Consider the following 17,346-nt stretch of genomic DNA (forward strand, 5'->3'; position numbering starts at 1 on the left):
TTGATATGCAACTGATATGTTATGTAATGCATTCTGGAATTTTTTCCGAATGAGAATCCAGTGTCTCCTGGAAATGGCCTTGAATAGTGGCCAGCCTGCTTGGTTCTTTGCTCCTGACCTGGCTGCAGCAAAGTTGGGGCTTTTTTTTCCCCTCTGGCTTGGAGGGGAGGGACACAGTCTCTCTCTTGTTGATCGGGCAGGGCTGCTGCTCTTCGGGGCTCTTTTCCTCCCAGCTAGCCCCCTCTCAAAGCCAGCCTCTGGGTAATAAACTAATTACATCTCCAGCTCCTTCAGCTTGACCTCCTAAGGGAAATCAGTCCCTGGAAGTAAGCAGCCTGCACAAAGCAGGCGTCGACGACCGCCCTGAGACTGCTTCCATAACCAGAAAGGGCTACCGCTGATTCACCGTGGTGTGGGGAGGACACGTCATGAAAAGCTTCGGAAAGCTGGTTCTCAGTGGACAAGCAGCCCTTAAAGTTGCTTAGGGATAGGCTGCATTCACAGTAAGGGGAGACTAGAGGCAGGAAGGGCATTTTAGCCATGGAAGGAGCTTCCCGACAGCCCTTGCTTCCTGCCTGGCTCACTGCTTTCTCAGCAAGTGCTAGGAGAGCCATATCCAAGAAGGGCTGGGAAGGTCAGGAAATAATTAAGTCACAAAAGCTCTTGGAAGGAAAGGGAGGCTCCTCTGCCCTTCCCTTTCCTGCAGGCCTGCCCTGGGTTTTCATGATGTCATCCATTCATCATTGTGAGCTGACTGGTGGTCCCAGGGCTTGGCCAGCTGCCCAAGGCCAGGAGGGAGGAGAGAGATCCCAGGACAAATGTGCAGAAGGGCCCTGAGTATGTGTAGAAATGTTGTCATCAGTTCCCCACAGAAAGACTTGGTGGAAATGGAAGAAGACAGTCAAAGTCACAAGATCTTATCCAACCTTCTCTTCCCCGAATGCCTGGAAAGCATTCCGGGGCCTCTTGCCTGTGGATGGGGAGCCCAACCCTGGAGTGGGCCTGGGTGTGGTGGAGGGGCTGCTCTGCCAGAAGGTCCATTCTCCAGAGTTCAACCTGTTTCCTGACTCAGTGGTGTTTGAAAGCAACTTTGTCCAGGTACTCTTGGGTGGCTAGGAATAGCACTTTTAGGTTGTTGTCAACTTGTCCTGAAGATGTGACAGGGAGTCCATCCCTGGGGCTAGAGTGAGAATGGAGCAAGTTCCAAGCCCACAGAGGCCCAGAATGCAAAGTCACCCCCATGACTGGGGTTTTACAGAGCCCCTGGCAGGGCTTTGCCTGCAGACCGTTGTCACTTGGGGAGAAAGGTCAGACAATTTCTGAATCCTCCAGTTTATTCATGCTCCCAAGCTGTCACCCAAAGGAGATAAACACAGAGGCCATGAAAAGAGATGCCCTTTAAGAGTTAAGAACAAAAAATGCTCATTGATAAAAAGAACAGGGTCTGAGGCCTCAGAGAGACCTGGGCTGGATTCCAGCCCTTTGCTTTCTCCTTGGGAGGTGACACTGTGCAAGTAACCTGTGCACCCCAGTCTGCGTCCTCTCGTATGAAAGGGGTGGATTGACCTGAGGATCAAATGCAAATACAGAGAGCAAAGTACCAGGCTATTAGTCACTCAGTGCATTTTTGTTTCCTGCCTGGGCTCTCCTCAGGCCAGACGGAAGCTAGCATCAAAAGAATCTAGAATCAAGCTGGGTATGGTGGCTCACACCTGTAATCCCAGCACTTTGGGAGACCAAGGCAAGAGGATTGCCTGAGTTCGGGGGTTTGAGACTAGCCTGGTCAAATTGTAGAGACATAGTCTCTACAATTAATCAAAAAATTAGCTGGGCATGTTGGCGCATGCCTGTCATTCCAGCTACTTGGAAGGCTGAGACAGAAGGATTGCCTAAGCCCAGCAGGCTGTGGTTGCTGTGAGCTTGCCACTGTACTCCAGTCTGGGCAACAGAGTGAGACTTTGACCTGAAAAAAGAAAAAGAAAAAAAAGAGGCCAGGCTCGGTGGCTCAGCCTGTAATCCCAGTGCTTTGGGAGGCCGAGGCGAGTGGATTGCCTGAGCCCGCGGGTTCGAGACCCGCCTGGGCAACTTGGCGAGACCTCATCTCTACAATAAGTCAAAAACTAGCTGGGCGTAGTAGCGCGCGCCTGTAGTTCCAGCTACATGGAAGGCTGAGGCGAAAGGATCGCCGGAGCCCAGCAGGTCGAGGCTGCGGTGGCCGGGAGCGGCCACTGCACTCTAGCCTGGGTGACAGAGTGAGACTCCAACTCAAAAAAAAAAAAAAGGAACCTAGAATCAACAGAACCATGGACTTGGAAGGGACCTTCCTGTTCAGAGAAGGTGCAGGAGATAACAGGGCCTCTCAGAGGAGGGCCCAGAGGACACATTTTTCAAAGAAAGGCCAGGAAACATCCAGGAAGGATTCACAGAAACATGATCTGTGCCAGGGAACTCCAAGTTAGAGTTCTTGAGGGCATGTATTAATAGTAGGCTGTTTAAATACTATTACAGTTGTTAACCAATACAGGTTAAGACAGGTTCTCAACAAGCTATGATTTTTGGCCCCCACCGTCAGGGGACATTTAACAATGTCTGGAGACATCTTTTGTTGTCACCACCTGGAGGGGAGGGTTGTTGCTAGTGTCTAGTGGGTAGAGGCCAAGCATGCTGCAAAACATTCTACAACATGCAGGACATTCCCCTCCCCCCAACAAAGAATATCTAGCCCAACACTTAGTAGTGCCGAGATTGCAAAGCCTTGGGCTAAAACATACTGCTGCTCTTGCCAAATGCTCAGGCCGTGCCTGGGGGCTGTGTTGCAGGTCAAAAGGGGCAGGAATTGGCTAGACATCCACAAAGCCTCAGACACCACGGCCCTCGGGGTGACCTCCTCTGTGCCCTGCCTGCCCCTTCCCAACATCATCCTCATGGCCAGCGTCAAGTGGCACCAGGGGCAAAGCCAGACGTGGAACAGACCATCCACAGCTCCCAGCATCTTCCTGAAGAGGTGAGCAACGCAGATAGGGGCAAAAGACAAGCGAGCTGAAGGTAGACCCAAAGTTGCTCAGGTTGGTCTCCGGCTCCTGACCTCAAGCAATCCTCCCGCCTCAGTCTCCCAAAGTGCTGAGATTACAGGTGTGAGCCACCATGCCCAGAAGTTTTTTTAGACAACAGTAATCCCAGACAGAGGGTGCACTGGAAGGACAGAGGCCAAGTGAGATAAAGGGAGGTGTCACACAGACAGGACTGAGGTCACACTCTCCTTCTCACTACACTCACCCCACTGAATTCTTAGGCAATCTCCTGGCAGTTGCCCAAGGGGCAAGGAGGCAGCGAGGTCTGGCAGAGGGGCACTGTTGGAGGAGGGAGGTTCTTTCTAGTCCTTGGTATGCAACTAACTCAACTCCATTTGTGAGTCACAAGTCGTTTGCTGCACCTCAGTTCTCCTGTTGGTAAAATAAATGGGACTGAGTCTTATTTAGAATTGTAACATACAGTGACATCATGCTTGTCTGGGATGAAACAGCCCTTTTTGATGTCTGAGCCTCTTCAAGGGACCTGTAGGGTATCTCAAGTATCTCTGGCTATTCCCAGAAGCCAAGGAAAACCCTCTCTCTCTCCATGCTTTCTTAGTGACACACCTCTCCAAGACATTTTTCTTATACGCATAGCAAGTACCGCCCAGTTCCAGTTGACTAACTTTAGATCCCAAGTCAGCTCCTTGCATCTCAGCTCCTTTGGGAAAAGTAACTGAGGCATTAGGGTCAATGAACGGACAAGTTGGACAGCCGCCCAGGTCCCTTGGTGCTACCAAGAAGAAATGATAAAACCCTATGACTGCAGCCACCTTACTTCTAGGCTGTCTCTCTCAAGCAGAGTCAGGGAACACTGGCCTAAGAATCATGGCAGGATGGTGGGTGGATGTTTAAAGCAGATTCCAGGGCCACACCCCACAGCTCCCCATTTTGAATCTTTGGGAGTGTCTTCAGGTGACTGCATCTTAAACCAGCTCCCCAGGTATACCTGTTCTCCTCAAGGTTCGAGTACCACTGTGCTAAGCACTCTCTCTCCTCCCCGCAAAAGCCTTAGTCCCAAAGGAGACACTCCTAATTTTAATGAAGATAAGCCTGGATTAGAAGCAATGGGGTTGTCACTGTGTGTCTTCCCTGGTGGCTTCAGGATCCTCCCATTGAAGTTTGTGGAGCTCCAGGTCTGTGACCGCCTTCAACGCATCCTGCGACTGAGGACAATCACTGAAAAGATCTATTACCTAAAGCTCCACTCCGACCATCCTGAGACTGTCTTCCACTTCTGGATCCAACTGGTTGAAATTCTGCAGAAGGGTTTGTCCATCACCACAAAAGACCCTAGGATTCTTGTCACTCACTGCCTGGTACCCACGGACTACTGCAGCCCCTCAGGAGACGCTAAGGTGAGTAAGCACCATTGCCAACCTTCAGCGAAGGCTGCGACTAGATGTCTGTGAACACTCAGTGAAGGGGAGCTCAGCCTTAGGCCATTTCTAAACAGCTATACTGAGCCATCATTGACAACTGTAGGATTTACCCATTGTAAGTATTCAACACTTCTGGTAGGTGATAGAGTTGTGCAGTTGTCACCACAATCCAGTCTCAGTACATTTCCATCACCCTAGAAAATTCCTTCATCCATTTACAATCAGCCCCTGTTTCTACTCCTAGTTCTAGTCCACCACTGATCTGTTCTGGGTTTGTATAAACGCATCCTTCTTAGACATTTCATAAAAGTGGGATTATACAGCATTTGTCCTTTTGTGTCTGACTTGTTTCACTTCACATCATGTTTCTTCACGTTCATACTTACTGTAGCATGGGGCCAACTCCAGGCCTGGGTCACAGGTGATCAGTAGTTCATTCCTTTTCATTGCTGAATAGTATCCCATTCTATAGATATACCACATTTTGTTTATCCATTCAACAGTTGATGGGTATTTGGATTGTTTTCAGTTTGGAGCTATTATGAATAATACTGCTATGAACATTTGTACGGGAGGGACCAAAAAAAATGGAATTATTTTTTAGAGGGCAGGCTCCTTGTAATACAGGCTTCCCCTGCTAGGTAAGTGTTCTAAGAACCCATTAGCAACAGTGGACCAGCTAGTGTTGTTATGAGAGGCTGTGTTTAGCTTCAGTGCATTTCTTTTTGGAGATGCAATGCATCTTCCTGTTTCATGGTGGGTGGCTTATGAGTGCATCTGCCCACACCTCGCTGAGTGTTCAGCAGTTTTTGACCAAAAACAGCATGGCCCTGGTGCCCTACCTTTCCTATTCCCTGAATCTTGCCCTTAGTGACATTTTTTTGTGTCCCTGGATTTAAAAAAAGTCTGCAAAGGGAAATGTTTTGCCAATGCGGAGGAGATGAAACAAAAAGACCACAAAAGACATACTCGGCATGAAAATGCACAAGTTCAGAAACTGTTTTGAGCAGTGGAAAAAGTGTATCAACAGGTGTATTGCATCAAATGGAGATTACTTTGAAGGTGACTGAAATTTAAACATGTAAGAATAAATATGCAATTTTTAATAAATAAACTCTGGCCTTTTTAAAATTCCCCCTTGTATACAGGTTTTTGTAGATATGTTTTCACGTGTCTTGGATAGACTCCAAGGATTGAAATTACTAGGTTATATGGTAAGTTTATGTTAACTTTTAATAAAACTGGTAAATTGTTTTCTGAAGTAGCCGCGCCATGTCACATTCTTACCAGTGATACATGAGGGTTTCAGCTTCTCCATATCCTCACAACACTGGTATTGTTTATCTTTTTTGTTATAACCATTCTAGCAAGTGTGTAATGATTTTAATTTGGGTTTTCCTAATGACTACTGATGTTGACCAACTTTTCATGAGCTTATTTGTTGTTCATATATCCTCTTTGGTGATATGCCTATTCACATCTTTTGCCCATTTTAAAATTGGATTTTATCCTCTTATTGTGTTGTAAGAATTCTTTGTCTATTCTGGATACAAGTCCTTTATTAGATATCTAATTTGCAAATGTTTTTCTCCGAGTCTATGAATTGTCTTTCATTTTCCTAATGATGTATTTTGAGGATTTTAAACCTTTTTTTTTTTCTTTCTTTTTTTTAGTTGTAGTCTCTCACTCTGTGGCCCAGGCTGGAGTACAGTGGCATGCTCACAGCCACTGCAGCCTCGACCCGTTGGGCTCAAGCGATCCTTCCTCCTCAGCCTTCCAAGTAACTGGAACTACAGGCATGCGCCAGCTAATTTTGTGATATATTGTAGAGATGAGGGCTCGCCAAGTTGCCAAGGCTGGTTTCGAACCCCCAGACTCAGGCAACTCTCTCACCTTGGCCTCCCAAAGTGTTAAATCTTGATGAAGTGCAATTTATCAACCTTTTATTTACTGGATCAGATTTTTGCTGCATATCTAAGAACTCTTTGTTCAAATCAAAGTCACAAAGATGTGATCCTATGTTTTCATCTAGAAGTTTTATAGATTTAACTCTTACTTTTAGGCCTATAATCTATTTTGAGTTAATAATTATGTGTGAAATGAAGTGTCTAAGTAATTTTTTGATTTTTTTGCATGTGCATATGTAATTAACCCAGTACTGTTGAAAAGACTATCCTTTCTGCCTTTGAATTGTCTTGGCATTTTTGTCAAAAATCAATTGATCATAAATGTAATAATTTATTTCTGGAGTCTCAATTATGTTCTGTTGATCTATATGCCTCTTCTTGTGCCAATACTACAGTGTCTTGACTAATGTAACTTTATGTTAAGTTTTGAAAATGAATAGTATAAGTCTTTCACTTTTATTCTTTTTCAAATTATGTTGGCTATTCTAGATCTCTTGCATTTTCATAAAAGTTTTGGGATCAGTTTATTAATTTCTACAAAAACAAAAGCCTGCTAGAATTTTGATAAGCACGGTTGAATTTATACATCATAGGCTAGGCTAGGTGGCTCAGCCTGTAGTCCCAGCACTTTGGGAGGCCAATGCGAGTGAATTGCCTGAGCCCATGGGTTTGAGACCCACCCGGGCAAATTGGCAAGACCTCATCTCTACAATAAAGCAAAAATTAGCCAGGTGTGGTAGTGCACACCTGTAGTTCCAGCTACTTGGAGGGCTGAGGCAGAGGGATCGCCGGAGCCCAGCAGGTCAAGGCTGCGGTGGCCGGGAGTGTGCCACTGCATTCCATTCTGCGCAACAGAGTGAGACTCTAACTCAAAAAAAAAAAAAGAATTTATACATCATTTTCGGGAGAAGTGCCATTTTGACAATATTGAGTTTTCCAATACATGGTTATGGAATGTCTTTCTATTTATATCAATCTTCTTTCCTCTCTCTTAGCTATGTTTAGTAGTTTTCAGTAAACAAATTCTGTACTTCTTTGTTAAATATATTTGTAAGTATGTTGTTGATGATGCTATTGTTGACTGGAATTGTGGTTTTGTGTTTGTTTTTTTAGAGACTAGGACTAGGACTACAGGCACATACTACCACATCTGGCTAATTGTTTATTTTTTTGTAGAGATAGGGTCGTGCTTTGTTGCCCAGGCTGATCTTGAACTCCTGGGCTCAAGCAGTTCTTTCACTTCAGCCTCCCAAAGTACTGGGATTACAGGCATGAGCCACCATGCCCAATCATCGAGTCCTGGATTTTCTATAAATATATATATATATACATCTTGTCATCTGCAAATAAGGACACTTTCACTTCTTCATTTTCAATCTGGATTTGTTTGTTTATCACTTTATATCGCATTAACTAGAATTTCCAGTACAATGTTTAAAAGGCAAAAGCATACATCCTTGCCTTGTTCCTAATCTAAGGGAAAAAAAGTTCAGTCTTTCACTATTAAGTATGATGCTAATTATGGAATAGTAGTAGATGTCCTTTATCAGGTTGAGGAATTTCCCTTCATTCCTAGTTTACTGAAAGGCTTTTTAAAAAATCATGGGTGGGTATTAGATTTTGTTAAATGCTTTTCTGCACCTATTAAGATGATCTTGTGCTTTGTCCTTTGTTCTGTTAATATATGAGTAGTATGGCACATGAATTGATTTTTTTTTTCATGTTAATTGTGCTCCTACAATAACTTCCACTTGGTCATGGCAGCTTTAATCCTTTTTATATGTTACTGGATTCTGTTTGCTAGCATTTTGTTAAGGAATTTTGCATCTATGAGAGATGTTTTCATGTAATTTTCTCGTGATATCTTTATGATAATTAGGCTTTGGTATCAAGCTAATACTAGTTTCAATGAAGGAGTTGAGAAGTGTTCCCCCTTCTATTTTCTGAAAGAGTTTACGACTAAGTGTTCCCCCTTCTATTTTCTGAAAGTTTACGACTAATTGTTTACGACTAATATAAAGAATATTTAATATTCTTTAAATATTTGATAAAATTCACCAGTGAAGCTGCCTGGGTCTTCTTGCCTCAAGCCTTTGAGCATGATGAATGTAAGCCTGACTTTATAAGCCACAATGTAAACTCCCTGAAGGCAAGGATTTTCATCTGTCTTCTTCACTGCTGTATCTCTACTACCTGGCATATAGTTGGTATTCAATAAATACTGAATGAATGAACAGATATGTGCCACATGTACAAATGGAGCATCTTTGGAATACCACAGTAACAAGAAAAAATAATTTTAACCAGGTGTAAAAAGCAGCTCAATACAGAATTTTTAAAGAGAAATTAATTGTTTAATATTCATTAAATTCTTATAGCAAATATATGATTCTTCTCCATTTACGTATAAAACCAAGTAGCATAAACTTTATTAAAGTGTATACAGATAGGTTATTTATAAAGTATGTTACATACATTAATAGGAATAGGTTATCTACTAAATTATGTTAAAAGTATGCAATGAAGATGTTACCCTTGACTGGGGGTAGTGGCTCATGTCTGTAATCCCAACACTTTGGAAGGCTGAGGCTGGAGGATTGCTTAAGCCCAGGAGTTCAAGACCAGGCTAGGCAATATAATGAGACTTCATCTCTATAAAAAATAAAAAATATTAGCTAGGCGTGGTGGTGAGTACCTTTGGGAGGCTGAGGCAGAAGAACTGTGTGAATCCAGGAGGTCGAGGCTGCAGTAAGCTGCAAGTGTGCTATTGTACTCCATCCTGGGTGACAGAGTGAGACTCCAACTCAAAAAAATATATATATGTATATATACACATATATATATTACCCTTAAGGCGCCGAGGGGTATTTTATACCAATACATGGGGTGTAAGTAAACAGGTGTAGCCTCAGAATTGCCTCTGTGAGCAGCTGGTGGGCTGAACTATGGAAGAGTTTGACTTTCAACACTTTAGAGTCCAGACCATGATGTTAGGAAAATGCAGAGACCCCAGGGCCTTAACCACCTGGTTTCACCTTTTTTTTTTCCTCCATGTAGTTAGTACAGAAGAAACTTCCAGCCTCCCAACCCAGCGAGAGCCTTATTCAGCTAGTAGCCAAGGAGGAAAGTGAAGTCCTGTCTCAGATTCTTGCCGACTTACACCAGCAGCACCAGCCCAGGTACAAGACTTAAATCAGACCAGTCCCTGACATTTCTTCCCGCAGCGTGGATGGCCTGGGCCCTGAGGTCCAGAAACCAAATACCTTGGTTAAGGAACACAGGGGTGGGTGTATGAAATACTGCCACACTCCACTCTTTATCTTTAACTCAGGACAACCATTTCCTAGTAATCTCAGCCTTGTTCACCTTCTCTGCACAGTAAGCATGGTAAGCTTGACTCCAGAGGAGGAATTGTATAAAAAGTGAATAGCAACTCTTCAATAAGAATAAGTAACGCCAGTAGAAAGCAAAACCTAATTTCTTATGCAGTTCCTAGTCTTATAAAGAAGTAACTAAAACGTGTGCAAACTATTGTCTACTTACTGACTACTCACCTGGTCTCTGCTTGGACTATGTGGAGTATCTTTGGTCATTTTCTAAATATGTAGTCTGTTCTGGAATGCTCCATGGCTTAGACCTATCTTCTCCATGCCTGAGGAAGTGTCTCGGTGTATACAGATGACTTAGTATTGATCCCAAGACTGGTTGGTATAAGAGAAACAGGAGTTGAGAGCACTTACACTAGCGGGTGCCACAGCCAGAGTACCCAGTCTCAGATAAAGTAGGATCCAGGATCCTAGTGCATGTGATTTACTGAAAAAAGGACAAGAGAAATAAATTAGTAAATGTCACCGGGGAGAAAATGAGGCACCAGAGAGAAGGAAATTTTTGTCACAACAGGAACCAGTTGGACCAGCAGCTCAGAGGCAGAACAAATCACCTTTGTTTCTGAGGGTTGGCAATTCACTGAAAACTGCAGAACTTGGAAAAAGCAATTTACTATGGTGGTTAAGCACTCACATAGGCCAGGCATGGTGGCACATGTCTATAATCTCAGCAATTTGGGAGGCAAAGGCTAGAGGATTGCCCGAGCCCAGGGATTCAAGACTAGCCTGGGCAACTTGGCGAGACCTCAACTCTACAATAAATCAAAAAACGAGCCGGGCATGGTGGCGTGCACCTGTGGTTCCAGTTACTTGGAAGGCTGAGGCGGAAGGATTGCCTGAGTCCCACAGGTCGAGACTGCGGTGACTGTGGGCATGCCACTGCACTCCAGCCTGGGTGACAGAGTGAGACTCCAACTCAAAAAAAAAAAAAAAAGAGCTCACATAGACCTAGGTCCAAGTTGCTACTCTGTGCCCTTGAGCAAGTTGCTTAACTTTTCTGTGCTTTCGTTTTCAGATTTGTAAAATGAAAATGATCATAGTACTATCTTCATTCAGGTATTGTCAGGATCAAATGAGTTCATAAAGCATGCTCCTCAGCAGACTTAGAGCAATAGAAGTAAGCTTTCAATAAATATTACCTGCATTATTAACTGCGTCTTAGGCTGGTGGGAGAAAAGTATTAATGCAAGAAAAAGACATTACCTGTTGCTTGGTGCAAAGAATGAAGATTATCACTCCACGTAGCATATAGAGAGCTGTAACTAGGAAGCTTCTGGAAAAAATGTCACAATGCTGAGCTAGAAGGTGCTGGACTCATCATGATATTTTGAAGCAACTTTTTGGATGTCTCAAAACATCACATCACTAATGTTTAAGTTGTGATTTAAAGAACAGCTTCTGTTTGTTTAATAATATCTCATTGGCCACTACTCAGCCACCTGGCCATGCAGCTGCAAGGGAGGCTGAGAAATGCATTCTCCATTCTGCATAGCCATGTGCCCAGTACAAAATGAGGTGCTCTGTCCCTGAGGGAGAAGGGAGGATGGCTTACTGAGGGTCAACTGGCACTTCTGACCCAGACAGCCTTTAATATTTCCAGAAGGTCAGAAGAGGCAAGACCTGAAGTTGAACTAGGCATGAGACAGATAAAGGATTTAGAAGGTCCAAACAGGTTAGGGGAACAACAGGTGCAAGCCGGAGGCTTCCCCCAGAGGAAGAAGCTTGGTGAAGTTAGAGTGGTAGAAAGGAATAAGGAGAAATGAGCACAGGCTGAGCCAGTCAAGCGAAGGAGTCTTGACTTCTTGTGTCATGGGAGCCTCTGCAGCATTTTAAATAGGGAAGTGACGTGATCCAATTTACATTTTGAAAAGGTCGTGCTGGCTGTTGCCTGACACTTCATGTGGAGGGAGGAAGAAGGGATGTGGGGAAACCAGCTGTGGAGCCCTGGCAACCTCGTCTGCCTGGGCTGTCACGTACCAAATGGATCAGAGGGATGCAAGGAAGGGGCAGGAGGGAACAATTCATTTTCACTTCACTGTTAGCTCAGGTATTCCTTTATACAGACATTTAGTTCCTTTTTGGCTTCCCAGCATGCCACCCTGAGTAATGATTTTTCTCCTCATTCAAGTAGGTTCTAGTCTGATTTTTGTGGTTATTCTGTTTTTGTACATTGACAACACCGTGCAACTTAACAGCAAATAAAATAAATGGCCGAGGCTGGGCGTGGTAGCTCACGCCTGTAATCCCAGCACTTTGGGAGGCCAAGGTGAGAGGATTGTCTGAGCCCGTGGGTTCGAGACCAGCTGGGGCAACTTGGCAAGACCTCGTCTCTACAATAAATAAAAAAAATAAGCCAGGTGTGGTAGTACATGCCTGTGTTTCCAGCTACCTGAAAGGCTGAGGTAGAAGGATCACCTAAGCCCAGCAGGTCGAGGCTGTGGTGGACGTGAGCGTGACACTGCATGCCAGGTCGAGGCTGTGGTGGACGTGAGCATGACACTGCATGCCAGCCTGGGCAACAGAGTGAGACTCTGACTCAAAACATAAATAAAGAACTAAGTAAAATCAATGGCTGAGTAGCAGGACTGAACAGATGGCTTCACCCACGCTCCTCCTCAGCAAAGTCAGCAGTGTGGGCTCTTCTCCCCCATCTCCAACCGGGTCCACCACCCCTTTCCCTATTTTTTTTCTCCTGGAACTTTAAGATACGTCACATCCATCCATTATAGTCATGGCTAGCCTTTTTCATATTTATATCTGTCTCCAAAGCTTTTGCATCAGGAGCTTTGAAACAAGATCTGAAATACGAGTTTGATGTTCTTTTCCTTTTCTTTTCCTTTCCTTTTGACTTTCATTTCCTTGATCCTGAAATGGCTGGTGTTTCAGGAGCAGCAAAAAGGCGGAGACCAACAAGCACAGCTCAGGTAAAGGTGGGCATGGGCACGTGCCTCGGATAGCTTTCTGCTCAGTGGCTGTAAGAATAAGATCCCCTCCAGCTTCCATTCAGACTTTCCCGGTGCTATCAGGATTGTCACTGTCCTTCCATGCCTTGGTTTGAATTCTTCTGGCCTCTTTGACCACCATGGTCAATTTGGTACCATGTCACTGGTATGTCTTTGCAACATTTCTTCTATTCTTCACTTCATTTCTATCCTCACAGACCCCACCCTGGCCCAACCCTTCTCCTCCCAGCCCGCAGCAATCCTCCACTCATTCAGTCATTTATTCATTTAAAAACATGCACTGAGCAGTTTGTATATACCAATCACAGTGGCAGGCTTTGGGGTCACCAGTAGAAAACTGCCACTCCCCCTTCAAGGAATTTATATTGGGGTGGAGTCAGATGGAGAAATTCCCAAATTACAAAACCTCTCCTTCCAGCAGCATTCAAAGCTCATGCCTGGGGTGCCAAAGGAACACAAAGAAGGGGGTTCCTGACTCCTTCCAGGGATCTGACCCGGGAGGCATGGCTTCTGAGCTGTCATAGGATATGAGTACAGTGAGCTGGCTGGAGCCAATGAGGCAGGGCATTGCAGGAAGAAGAAGAGACAGAGTGTGTATGAGGGAGCATGGCTCATTTTGGAAACAGCAGCCAGTTCCCTATTTCCAGGTTCCAGTTCACCCCAAACCCGCTCAGTTAGGCACGCATGGTCCTGCATAAATCTTCTCTGTCTCACCCACCTCACCTGATCTAACATGAGTCCTCAGCCTGGATATCTTCTCCAGCTCAAGTTTCTACCCTAGCAAGCCTTAACTATGCTCTCACACCTGCTTCACTCCCTCTGTTCCCTTTCCCCTGATGCCCCACTGTAAATTCTCCCTATTCCTCTCAGTTCTATCCTTCACCACACCATTCTGCCCAGACTAATCCTTCCTTGGTCATGACCTCTCTTACATCACTCTCTCATTGTTTCATAAGCTCAAGGCATATTTGTTTAATGAGTGCTAAGTTGTTTTCATGCCTCTCAATTATCCACAAGTGGCAAGCACAGGGCTGGGAACACAGTGGGAGTTCAATAAATATTTGTCTATTTAATAAATATAAATTATTTATATAAAGTAAATTATTTATATTTATTATATATAAATAAAAATAAGTTATTTTTTTCACATTGGCTCAGGAGGCAACCAGAGATCACAATATATCTAGAAATTTAGAGGAGACTGTGGACCCCAAGGGATCACTTTTATCTAAGCTTTCATTTAAACCAGAGATTATGAACTAGTACATCTGTATATACATGATGGAATATTATGCATTCATAAAGGACAACCATATGGACTTCACAGCAACTTGGATGCATTTAGAAACTATAATATTCAGTGATCTATCACAGAAACAAAGAACTGAGTACCACATGTTCTCACTCATAAGCTGACCCTGAACATGTACCATAAGATTATAAGGAAAGGATTGGCAGTAGCAGGACTCTTCCAGAGGTGGGGGGTGGGGCACATCACATCAATAAGGGCACCCGATCTCAAATCAGGCAAAGTGGGGGTCAAAAGGAGGCCTAAACTTTACCTGTATGCTGACCACTTGTATTCCTAATACTGAGTTGGACCCCACATCTTTAAAATAAAAATTAAATTAAATTTAAAAAACAAAATAAAATAAAGCAGGGATTATGAATTCATATGTCTGCAGGTGGCATAAATGGGTAAAGGTCTGGGTGACATGGATATAAGAAATGGTATGAGAAAAAAATGGTATAAGAAATTCTATGAGAAGTAAAACAATCACTGGCAGCGGACACTTGGTTTCAGCATTAAGGAGATAGTAGGGAGTGGTGGGGACAGTGGTAATGAGAAAGTGAAGTTTTCAATTAAGCCTTCAATTAATTGTTGCCATGCTGGATCCCAGACCAGATACTCTCATTTTTCAAGAGGAGCAAAAAATCTGGGCATACATAGCATACCCCCCTTCCCATAAAAGCTCAAAGCCCAGTATAGGCCAACCTTTAGTGGGCAAACACAGCATATCTGCAGACCACATTCAGCCTGCAGGCTGCTGGCTCACAGCCCCTGCTCTGAAATGTCTAAATCTCCAGGTCTTGGGATGCATTCTCATGTTATGCGACTGATGACACAATGGTGACTTATTCCTCTTTTTACACATAAACACACACATACATACACATAAATACACTCACTCAAAACATACCCCATGAGATTAGCATTGAGGAAAACAGAAACAAGAATATTTCAAATATACTTCTGGAACTTGAGAGAGCTAGAGTTTCAGGGTAACAGGATATCTGGCATCAGGGGAGCCACAATGACCTCAGTGGTCCTAGGCCGATTTCAGTGAACCATCCCAGGATGGCTTCTGGGTCCTCTTTTCTCATTGGGCCAGAGAGCACACCCTCTCAATTTGGAAGGACAGTTACACCCCAGCCTCTTGGAACTTTTAGGTGAATAAAGAGAGAATGACAGAAAACCAGAGGCCCAAAGCTTACCTGTGTGGCTGAATCTTTCAACTCCCCACCAGCAGGTGGTATGGCCTATTACTACAGTGCTTCCCAAACTTGAATGTGTAAATAGTCCCCTATGGATCTGGTTAAAATGCAGATTTGTGGCCAGGCCATGTTTCCTGATTTTGGCCCCCTCCCCTCCCTTGGGGAGGTAAATCCCCTATTTCTCTCTCTCTCTCTCTCTCTCTCTCTCTCTCTCCAATTTACTTTCTAAATAAACTATATTTTCCAATCTGAAGAAAAAAATGCAGATTCAAATTTCTTAGGTCTGAATGGACTTGAGATTTTCCTTTGTAACTCACTCTCAGGTGATGCCAAAGCTGCCGGGCTGCAGGCCACCCTGAGGAGCCAGGGCCAAATGGACCAAGAACAGGTTCTGGCTTAAGGCCTTCTGGGTTCAAAGCCATTGCCAGTTCAACTAGCTGAGCCTCCTGGGGAAATTCACTCAGTTAACCTATCGTCTCTCCTTGTATCGGCACTGTCTTGTTCTCTTATGTAGTAGTATGAGCATGGGCTCTGGATCTGGGCTGCCTAGCTTTGGACTTTGCCTCTGCTGCCTCATTTTGTGACCGTTGGTAACTTGCCCTCTGTAGGCCTCAGATTCCTCATCCCTAAAATGGGGATGTTGGCAGTACTGACCTCACAGATTTGTGGTGATTAAAGGAGCATGAATACATGTAATTGTTTGAACCGTGGTTGGCACATGTTGGTTGTAACCTGAGTGCTCTGTGGACCAGAATACAAACCAATGCATTCCTTTTCTTGGTTTAGAGAAAGAGACACCCTGTGAAGATAGCATCCCTTGCACCCGTGACCTCCACTGGAGGGATTCGTTCATGAACGGAGAGTGGGAAAGAGAGAACCCGTCCGGGCCACAGCCCCTCTCACTCCTCAGCACTCTGGCAGCCTCCACCAGGCCACAGCTGGCCCCACCCATAGGTACAGTGACGGGATGGATGCCATCAGGACATTGCCCTGGAATTCAGCCTCACGGTGGGGTCAAGTCCTGGGATCCTCAGGGTGATTTCAGAAAGCTGTGGAGTGGGGATGAGGGGATGCAGGTCACAGCGACCTCAAACTTCTTTTCCTGCCCTGACATTCTCTGCCTCCAACTGGGCTGAGAAAACCCTGCAGTGTGGGACCTCCAGGGGCCCCCAGAGTTCCCACAAATGGCACTGGGGGGGACAGAGATGAAAATGAACACGGTCGCTACAGTTTGAGCTGCTTGTTGTGTGGGAGGTGTGAGGGGCCTTCTCTAGGGAGTTCCCTCTTCTCTACAGCTCCTGACAAGCCTTCTTGCTACTTGGGGTGAGGGGGGGAGCAGGTGAGGAGGACTGGAGTGGGGTCAGACTTCCCTGGGATCCTAGCCTTCTCTTTCCATGCTCAAGACTCATGCATCCGTCCACTCATTCATTGAACAGACATTTGTGAAGCTATGTGCCTCTGTCTGACCAGAGACAGATTTCTAAAGAAGGCAGGGGTAATTTATGTTTCCTAAAGTAAAATATTATTAATAAGCCAACCCCCATATAAGATAACTGTTATGAATAGCCAACAATTTTTAAAAATTAACGTAAGTATCTCTATGCTCACAAAAGAGCTTGTTAGATCATTTATTTCCTGTTGGTCACTTTTCTCTCCTGCATTTCCAGGAAACTTGATTTGACCACCTCGCCCTGGGAAGGCTATGCAGTCCTCTCCAACAGCACTCTGCAGTGTTCAGCTTCTTACATCAGGATGGAGGGGAGGCGGAAACTGTAACTAAGGGAGAACTCAGTCATCCATGGGGACAGCATAGCCTTCGTTCATTCCAGCTGGTAACTCTTGTCCTCGCCACCACACCTCAGCACACCGCCCCCCTTTACGCCACCGCTAAAGCGGGCAGGGGAAGATGTGTTCTCAGAACAGCCTGGACCAAGAGGAGAAGAGTGAAAGGGAAGCAGGGCCAGAGGGGAAGTGGAAGAGAGCCAAAAGGAGGTGAGGAGGAAGGAGGTGGGAGAAAGCCAGAGAAGAGGAGAGACACGAGAGAAGCATAACAGAAGGAAACGGAAGAGACTTGGCAGAGAAGATGAAGAGGGCAAGAACAGAAAAACATCCCCGACAGATGCCTCACCAAGCTTCTATTT

At 44.8% G+C, this 17,346-nt stretch overlaps 1 protein-coding gene across 1 annotated transcript; it reads left to right on the forward strand.

Moving 5' to 3' along the window:
- Window positions 1–749: 749 nt before the first annotated feature.
- FAM71F1 (family with sequence similarity 71 member F1) lies at window positions 750–16,886 on the forward strand. The gene is made up of 7 exons (XM_008063604.1): window positions 750–1,098; window positions 2,820–3,004; window positions 4,177–4,429; window positions 9,418–9,539; window positions 12,633–12,676; window positions 15,998–16,159; window positions 16,873–16,886. Exons 1-7 carry the CDS (start codon window positions 850–852, stop codon window positions 16,884–16,886), a joined length of 1,029 nt encoding a protein of 342 aa, XP_008061795.1. The 5' UTR covers window positions 750–849.
- Window positions 16,887–17,346: the final 460 nt, after the last annotated feature.

Source organism: Carlito syrichta, unplaced genomic scaffold, assembly GCF_000164805.1.
Source record: "Carlito syrichta isolate Samal-C Ts95f unplaced genomic scaffold, Tarsius_syrichta-2.0.1 Scaffold306949, whole genome shotgun sequence".
Taxonomy (NCBI): Eukaryota; Metazoa; Chordata; class Mammalia; order Primates; family Tarsiidae; genus Carlito; species Carlito syrichta.